This window comes from Parasteatoda tepidariorum, chromosome 1 (genome assembly GCF_043381705.1).
Source record: "Parasteatoda tepidariorum isolate YZ-2023 chromosome 1, CAS_Ptep_4.0, whole genome shotgun sequence".
In the NCBI taxonomy this organism is placed as follows: domain Eukaryota; kingdom Metazoa; phylum Arthropoda; class Arachnida; order Araneae; family Theridiidae; genus Parasteatoda; species Parasteatoda tepidariorum.
The window spans coordinates 106,913,663-106,923,681 of NC_092204.1; the positions used below are offsets into that span (position 1 = coordinate 106,913,663).

General features: G+C 31.9%; 1 protein-coding gene across 1 annotated transcript; it reads left to right on the forward strand.

The window, feature by feature from the left end:
* The first annotated feature begins 12 nt into the window (after positions 1-12).
* Positions 13-2,730, forward strand: LOC107455783 (leukotriene A-4 hydrolase). The gene has a single exon (XM_016073487.4). The coding sequence runs from the start codon at positions 387-389 to the stop codon at positions 2,226-2,228; it is 1,842 nt and encodes a 613-aa protein (XP_015928973.1). The 5' UTR covers positions 13-386; the 3' UTR covers positions 2,229-2,730.
* Positions 2,731-10,019: the final 7,289 nt, after the last annotated feature.

Here is a 10,019-nt window from a genome sequence, read left to right on the forward strand (position 1 = left end):
CATGTCTGTTTTATTATCTTTTTTCAATAATGCTCCTATAAGGCTTTGAAGTAGCATAAATTGAAAAATTAATTCAAGATATTTATCTTTATTAATAGAATTTCTTGTACCTTATTTTCAATAATTTACTTTAAAATCAGGAACATGAATTTATTTGCACTCATTAACTAGTATTATTTAATAACTAATCACATGGCAGAAGGAGGCATTTCACTTCGAGCATACCTCAAGTTTCGAAAGTAGAGGAATGTTTCGAATTCTCCTAAACAGAACAATAAACACGTCAAATCTGCAGATTTAATTTGATAAATACTACAGATATAAAATCAAGAGTTTTCAGAAAGGAAAAGTTTTCTTTTTTCACAGTAAAAGGTAAATTTTTCGACATGTCTCAGCGATTAAGTGAAAACGATCCGCATTCTTATTCCAATCCCGAAGATGCTGTAATAACTGATATATTTCTTAAACTTGAAGTTGATTTTAATAAGCATATATTATCTGGTTATGTAGATTTAACTGTTGAGAAGAAAAATCCGAAGGCGGATTTGTTTTTGGACACCAAAGATCTTATCATACATAATGTGAAGAATAAAAGCAATCATAACAAGCTATCCTTCATTTTAAGTGAGGAAAAGCACGAAGTTTTTGGCAGTAGATTGGAAATAAAATTACCGAAAAGATCAACAGCCAAGAATGTTTTCATTCGAATTGATTATGAAACATCGCCTCAAGCAAGTGCTCTTCAATGGCTTGAGCCCAGTCAGACTGCTGGTAAAAAGCATCCATATGTTTTTAGCTTGTGTCAAGCAATCCATGCTCGATCCATTCTTCCATGTCAAGACACGCCTAGTGTCAAAGCACCCTATTCTGCTACACTAACTACACCCTATGAGCTCATTGCATTAATGAGTGCTTTACGTGATGGTGAAGAAATGGATTCTGATCCCTTAGAGAAAAACTATAAATTTGTCCAAAAAATTCCCATTCCAAGTTATTTAATCACCCTTGCTGTTGGAGCCTTGGAAAGTAGACAAATTGGTCCTCGTTCTCATGTTTGGGCCGAAGCGGAATTCGTCGAAAAGGCAGCCGAGGAGTTTGCAGACACCGAAAAAATGTTATCTTGTGCCGAGGAACTCATTGGAGAATATGTGTGGGAGGTATACGATTTATTGGTACTACCTCCATCATTTGCATATGGGGGTATGGAAAATCCATGTTTAACATTTGTTACACCCACCATTATAACTGGAGATAAGTCGCTGGTCAGTGTTATTGCTCATGAAATTGCACATAGCTGGTCTGGCAATTTAGTGACCAATAAGAACTTTGAACATTTTTGGTTAAATGAAGGATTTACAATGTTTTTTGAAAGAAAAATTATAGCTAAGCTCCATGGTGAGAAAAAACGCCATTTTGATGCCATTGATGGTTGGAATGATCTTGATTATATAGTGAAAAAGTTAGGTGAGACTGATCCATTAACTAAATTGGTGCCAGACTTAACGGATGTGGATCCAGATGAAGGTTGTAATCCTATACCTTATGAAAAAGGTCACACATTTCTTTTCTATTTGGAAACTCTTTTAGGATCTAAACCGTTTGAAGAATTCTTGAGAAACTATATTAAAGACCATAAGTTTCAATCTATCGATACTGATACTTGGAAAAATTATCTATTGAAACATTTTTCAGACAAAAAAGATGTTCTTAACCAAGTGGATTGGGACACATGGTTATATTCCCCAGGTATGCCCCCTGTAAAACCAGACTATGATGAGACCCTTGCCAAAGAGTGTATTGATTTGTGTAATGCATGGGTCAAAGCAGACGAGAACGACCTCGGTCAATTCGGTTCGAAGGATATCAAAAGTTTTGTTTCCGATCAAATTGTTACATTTCTATCATTCATATTAAAAGAGGATCCTTTATCTACTAAGAAAATTGAGAAGTTAAATGAGCTTTATAATTTAAGTGAGACAAAAAATTGTGAAATTGAATTCAGATGGATTCGTCTGTGCTTATTAGCTCGCTGGAAAGATATAATCCCGACAGCTTTAGATTTTGTCGTTAAATATGGCCGTTTAAAGTATATTAAGCCGATATACGTAGAACTTTATCGATGGGAGGAAACGCGTGAAGCTGCTCTCTCTACGTATAAAGAACATTCTTCTGAAATGATGGTTATGAGTGCTTCTGCAATTGCTAAAGAACTTAAAGTGAACCAATAATTTATTGACTCTGAACCATGGGATTCAAATCAATGTTAATTGCTTTATTGTAAATCAGAATGTTTAACTATCGAATTAAGACTTATTTTAATGGTTGAAATAAATAATTAAAACAAGGAGAACTGTGATTAGAACATTAATTTCAACAAGCATCAAGAATTTATGAGTAAAAAAAAATTTTCAATTAACATTAGAAAGAAAGAAAAAAAATTACATTCCTACAATATTTTGATTCCTATGAAGATACTTTCAATTATAGCACGAGTGGTAAACCTATATAAATAAGCGTGCCAGTTAAATAACAGTGTCCAACGTGCAACTTATTAAGTTTCTTTTTAAAATCCCATTTGTTTGTCGTTACTTTGATTTCAACATTTAATTACATATTGTAGCTATATCTACTGTTTGGTTTTGATCTTTACTTTAAATATGAGATTTGGCTGTTTCTTATTGATAATACAGAATTCATTGATTAAAATGTCTGTTCTCTACATTGCAAAAATTTTTTGTATCGCAAGTTTTTTCATAATTTGGTTTGGGTTTTCTTTATAACTCATCACAATTTCATACTTTTCAAGAAAATCCATTTTCTCCTACGACGTGGAATTCCATCGTTAAGGGGGACATTAATTACCTTCATTTCTTGAAATATGTCCTAATGTCACCAAACTTCCTACTTGTTTTTGATTGCTACTAGTATTAAATTTTTTTTTCTTCAAGGAATGTAATTAAATAAAAGTAATTTAGTAATATGAATTTCTTGTCTGCCATCAAGATATGTTTCATATGCCACCTTGTGGCATGTTTACCATTAGATTCGCCATATCTATGTTATAGGGACTATATGTTGGCGACTGCTTTTCTTAGCTGTTACTAACAAGAACATTGGTCCTTATAACAGATAGGCAGGCTTTGATAAAATGAAAAACTTTCTGCAAAAACAAAATTAAAAAACTTCGTAAGTAATTTATTGACTTTTGTAATTAGTTTCATGGACATAAAATTTGTTCGAAAATCACTTTTGAAAATGATTAATTCTAAAAAAACTATATTAATTATTATGCATATCTTTAAATTTAGCAGTTTTATGAAAATATAAAATGAGTTATTGATTTACTTTTTTTTTTTAGGCTTGAATTTCTTTGCATACATAAATGTTTGCTTGGAAACATTTCAATGAAAAACTTAAATAAGTTTTTTTTTTATAAGAATCTGTTTTCAAGTCTTCTACACTTAAATAATCTTGCTTTGCTCATTTTACAATATAAACCATTTAAGAAAAACATAAATATAACCTTATAATTCCTTAAGTTTTTTTTTTTAAATAAAGTAATATTAAAAAATTTTCTGCAATGGTGATAAATTTCCCATAGACAACATTCACATGTTTATGCATGTCTGTAGATCATGGCAAATTTTAAAATAACAATGAATTGTTAAAAAATGTTGATAGCTAAAAAAATATTGTGATATTTTTTGAATTTATATAATTGTTGCACTTAACACTAAAAAGATGGATGGATCCTTTTTGTCCCCTATCATTTTTTGTTGCTCTGTAATTCAAAAAGTAGTGAGTCTAATCAAAGAATGAAACTGATTTATACAAATTCAGAAAAAGACAAAATAAGTAAATAACATTAAATCAAAATGGAAAAGCAGCTAAAACCAAATTTGTTTTATTTTAATTTAAAAAGTCAGAAATACAAAGAATATTTTAAAATATGTGTGTTAGCAAGACAGCGCTTCATCAGGGAACACAGTGCCTCCAACACACAGGAGCCTTTCTATTGTCAGTGGTAATACCGAAAACTGCCAGTGTCCCGCCGAGGCCCAACAATGGATAAACAAGTAAGAAAAAGCAATTAGAAAAATTTAATTGTAAAAGCAATGACAAATAAACACAATTTTAAATTATACAGAGTAAGAATAATGAAACTCCCACATATAAAAAAAAATAAATAAAGTTATAGTTAGAATAACCAAATCAAAATAAAATATAAATTGCCATATCATAAAGAAAACTTGAAAAATAAATCGTGGTGACCCCTTTTGAAAATATTGAAAAATAAAGCAAAAAGCATTCAATGAGTAAAATTTCTAAAAAAGTGCTGCCATCTATATGCTTCAGGAACCAAAAAAATCCTTAATTTCATCTCATAGGCCTATTTATGCGGGCTTCAATATCAGCCGAGTTATTTGAATGTCTTTAAAATATCATAATTACAGTAATTAAAAGGAAAATGATTATTCTCTAATGTAATCTTGAAATTCCTGATAGCTGAAAGAAATTCCTAACTTTAACTTTATTTATTTTTCTTATATGTGGGCGTTTCATTATTTAGTCTTACTCTGTATACTTTTAAATTGTGTTTATTTGTCATTAATTTTTCATTGCTCTTACAATTCGATTTTTCTAACTGCTTTTTCTTATTTGTTTATCCATTGTGGGGCCTCGGGACACTGTCAGCTTTTGGTATTACCACTGACAACAGAAAGGTTCCTGTGTGTTGGCAGGCAGTGTGCCTCTTGATGAAGTGCTGTCTTGCTAACACACATACCTTAAAATATTTTTAGTAGGTAATTTAATTATAAATGCTAGTTCTAAAATTTATGTTAAATATGAAACATGCTTGGTATATAAATTGATATCTTAATATCAATTTTTTACTTATAAAATTTTCAGGGTTTTTCACTTTGTGTCAGAATTACCCCTGATATATGTGAGACAAATATTAATTTTCTATGATACGTTATCTGTTTTGTCTTCATGATATGGCTCTCAACTCAGCATAACACGTGCATAGTAAAATAAATATCAAATTATAATGCTATACATAAAATACTTTTACAACAACAACAAAAGAAAGGTACAACTGTTGTACCAACCGTCTCTAAAACGTTACAGGGGGGAGGTTCTTTGCTTGGAATTTGTATTCTCACCAGGTGGTATATTCGAGTGATGTAATCACAAAAATCCTACTGCTTCAGGAAAATTCCACCAATTACTAATGTCATATTAGAAAGCTATCTAACTGGATTTTAAAAAAATTAAGGAATTCTAATATTTCTTGTGAAAATATCTGTACACTTACTCCTATTTTTGGTATCTTTCATAACTTTTTAAAAATTAAATGCTGAGTGTTATGGGCATAATAACACAATATGCTACATCTCTAAAAGCTACAGTTTTTCATTTTTAAAAAAAATTTAATTTTTAGAACTGCTTGATTTCTTTTTAATTATGTTACGTGCTTATAAAGTCAATAACTGTGGCTTTAGTAATGGAATTGCTCTTCAGTTTTTTTGGTTTTAATTATTTCATTTGATATGTTGCTTATTGAAATCAGATGGATGGGTGTGTCTAACAACCCATCAACGTTTATGTAATTTCCTTCTTTTTTAAAAAACATGATAGTGAGAAAGCCATTATTGATATTAATAATATATATTTTACTTCCAAAATAGCTTATTAAGAAAATTATTTATAAAAATGTTTTGCTTTTTTCGATTTGAATTTCCATTTTTGGCACCTAAACACACATATGTAATTACAATTTCGTAAAATATGTGAGATGAACAAGCAGAGTGACCTCAAATGGCAAATTGATCTTTTAAAAAAAACAGTGTAAGCTATTTCAAATGTTTGTGAGTGATAGTAAGCAGAGTGCACAACCCTATCTTAAGAAGGGAACATTGGTTTTTAAATTGTTTTAGGTCAAAGAGTGCATGTCAGTGAAAACTGCTATGATAAAAACGGTTAAAAGAAAGAACATTTTCATAAGTAATGGCTATACGCAAACACGGTCTCAGCTCTTCTTGGGCATCTCTACCATGCAGTTGCCTGTGATCGCTTTTGTGTAGAAGAACCTCATTTGTTCGTCCAAGCTTGTAGCACAAGGACGCTTTGAAACATCATAGTGTAAGGTAAGGTTGAATAACAAAAAATATAATCTAGTGGTGAGCAAGATTTCCAGCCAAAAGGGATTGGTCCATTATAGCGACGCAACTGTATTGCAACCTGTAATAATGTAACAAGAACATCCATTTCGCAGATAACAGTCGCCCAGAAATTAATAAATGTGTTTGCATGCCTTGACTGTAAACCACAAAAAGGACTGTCTGCCATGGGTCTTGGATTTAAGATGCTTGGGGGCTTGTTATCTTCAGTGAGGAGTCAATATTCAGTTTCGACAGCGACTCATAACCTGTTCTCGTGTGAACAATCAGAGGAGTGGCCTTTGATGTCTCCTTATGTTAATCCCGTCAAATGAAATGATGGGATTAAGATACAGGCACATTGTATGGGATGCTTAATTGCAACTTGAAGACCAGCTTCAATAAGCTCAAGAGTACCTTGATGCAAGTAGAAGGAAACTGGTAAACGATGAGAAACGCTGATGCAGGAATTTTGTAGCTGTTAGAGGTGATAAGACATGCTTTTCTCTAACTGTCAGTCAATTGCTGTGCTCGACAAGTTACCAGTTTCCTTATTTAGGATACAGATTGTGCCTCCTTATCAGTGTCGGATTAAGCGTGCACGGGACCCTGGGCCATTCAAATTTTTGGGGCCCTTAGATTAATTTTTTTTTCTCGTATATTTTTTATTTATTCATATATCTTTTCAAATGTTATATATTTTCAAATGTCAAATTTTTGGAGCCCTTAGATTAAATTTTTTTTCTCGTATATTTTTTATTTATTCAAATATAAAAGTATTCATCTATCTTTTCAAATGTATTTATTCAAATGTTATATCTTTTCAAATGTCAAATTTTTGGGGCCCTTAGATTAATTTTTTTTTTCTCGTATATTTTTTATTTATTCAAATATAAAAGTATTCATATATCTTTTCGTTCAAGAAAGCATATTTAAAAAAATAATAATAATAAATTGAATTTTACTTTATTTTGTTAAATTAGAACTAAAAAATAATCAATCATAATATTTTATAATCGTAACATATATATTTGAAATAGATTTATTTTTTTTAAATCATTGTTTTTCTTAATTTTTTTAAATTTTCAAAAAATCCATTTTAAGGGGGCCATGACCTAATGGGTAATCCGGCACTGCTCCTTATGTTTTCCTCGATTTTGTAAAGTATAGGACGGATAGCCTGGTTGCAGGGCCAGATTAAGCACCAATGAAAAAAACATTTTTATTCGCCTCTTAAGTTCTGTCACAAGTTAGTGGTTAAACTTAATTGCTATTATTTATTTCAAAACAAAAAAGAAAGTTGTGAAGTGCCAGTATCCTATTACAAAACGACCGATGCTTTTTCCTAACGGTCTACCTACATAGTCAATAAATGGCTGAAGTGAGTTTCAAAATCAAAAATTTTATTTTCCTCTGAAATTTAATTGAAGGGGGGCGAATAATATGCTTCGCCCCTTCCGAAATTTAGCCATTCGTGAAAATAAAGTTAAGTTGATAATTTTAGGAAGAAAAAAAATGAACTTTTTTTAAATTTACTTTCTTCTGAAATTTAATTGAGAGAGTGAATAGTGTGCTTAGCCCCTTCTGAACTTTAGACATTAGCGAAAATGAAGCAAAATTAAATTGGTAACTTTTTTAAAAAAACCTATTTTTTTTAAAAAAACAATTTTCGAAATCAAAAACTTTATATAACTGTGAATTTAAATTGAGGGTGCGAATAATGTGCTTCGCCCGTTCTGAAATTGTGAGATATCCTTGGTGTTGAATTCCAAGTAAGACACATAATAAGTTAAAATACAAATTTAATAACAACAAAACATAACAACTAACATGCTAGCAGCACGTAACAAGATTAGCGATGAACATCGCTGGAAATTGTTTTTACCTCGGCCTTTGGCGCGAAGCGCCACTTACCGATTCATCGAAATTGTGTAATCATAAATTGGTTAGCCATAAATTATTCAAAGCAATAATATATAAAGAAAAGGGGGTATGGAGAGGTCTCCATTGTCAAGTAATAACATGAGTATGAAGTCGTGAACAAATATGAGTAGGCAATAAAATATAGTCAAATAAGATATATATAGTAATTACATCAGTTGAACAAAATATAATAAAATATGTACAGGGTTTGTATAGTGACCCGGCCGTCCCGGTGATCACCGCTCGTGCCGGGTTGCTCACTATGATTAAGTTTAAGCAGCTCTGTGGACTCCCCCAGATCGGACCCTTCGAAAAGGGTTCCTCCTTCACCAAGTTTGTCACGGTGCTGGTGCTAAATCTGTGTGTGTTTGTGTGAGGGAATGGTTAATTTTAATTGTAGTATTTTGAGATCAAGCAGTCCGAGGTTAAAAATGCAGTGAGAGGGCTAAAGCTTATATTATCTCAAAAAATGTCTATATCAAAGATTTTATTAAAATTTGAGGTGTTACAGTCCTTTGCGTCTTTATAGAATTTTGAGTTAAGCTTTGCCAAAAACTGATTTATATCCTCTATCTTTAAGTCATTTTTAAGGGATCTGTTACTGATTGCCCTTGGGGCACCCAGCATTGTTCGTATAAGCTTATTGCCCTCAAAGTTAGAAAGCTTATTCTTAAGATTATTAGTCAGCGTAGTAAGGGCTGGGCTGTCAGAATTGGTCGGTGATTTGTAGGTAGATGGTTCTTTTATTGTTCAGTTCAAGTTTGGAGTTTTTGTTTAGGATTGCGTAGAGGGCGAAAAACGCACCTTTTCCTCTCCTAATTACATCGTCGACATGTTTTCTCCAGCTGAGGTTAAATGATTCCAAGATATTTCACATGTTTTATTGGAGTAATATCCACATTAAATAACTTGATTTTTGGAATATTCTCGAATTTAATTTTGCTGTGTATAATCATATATTGACTTTTGTCGGGGTGGAGCTTAATTCTCCATTTGGAGCACCAGTTTTCTACTATATTCAATTTATTTTGTAGGAGCTCTATTGCTCTTTTAGTATTTAGGGATTTGGTGACTATAGCCGTGTCGTCTGCGTATAGTGCGACTAATTCATTTAGGTTGCTGTTATCAACAGGAAAGTCAGCAGTGAACAAAATGTAAAGAATTGGTCCAAGAATGGACCCCTGCGGTACTCCCGCTCTGATAAGTTTAAAATCAGAATATGTATTGTTTAATTTAATTCTAAAATAGCGATCTTTTAGATATGCATTAAGAAGGGAGAGTAGGCTCTTTGAGAAGTTCATCTCGCTTAATTTGACAATAAGGCCCTTATGCCATACTCGATCGAACGCTTTCGCGACGTCGAGTAGGATAAGGGCCATTGTCTCCTTTTTAAATTTACCATTACTAATGAATTCCATTAAGTTAATGACTTGTTTTGTAGTAGAAAGATTGGCTCGAAAACCATATTGTTGGTCCGGTAGATTATGTAAATATTGTTGAAGTCTATTTTTGATAACGTTTTCCAGTATTTTTGAAAGAGAGGGCAGTAAACTAAAAGGCCTATGATTGTTTGGATTAGAGGCATCTTTCCAGGGCCGGCTTATGCATGTCGCGGCCCCTAGGTAATGCTCGTCTCGGGGCCCCTCCCCTACCGTCTTCTAACTTCCTAATTATTATATATCGCAGTATATTATATATAGTATATTATCACATTATTCAATAAAAATATTGAATCAAACGAAAAGAATATAAGTAATTAATATATGCATTTAAAAAAAATCATACAATAAGCTTAAATATTAACTCTTCTAACTTTTTTTGTTACAAAATCGTTCAAGACATCCTGAAAGTTAACCTTTTCCAATACATCATTTTCAATTGCCATTATGGCCAATGAATTTAAACGGTTTTGAGACACCTTTAAGAGGTCCC

Bases quoted from the DNA above. Each gene is read 5' to 3' on its own strand.
- LOC107455783 (XM_016073487.4), top strand. From the start codon at position 387: ATGTCTCAGCGATTAAGTGAAAACGATCCGCATTCTTATTCCAATCCC.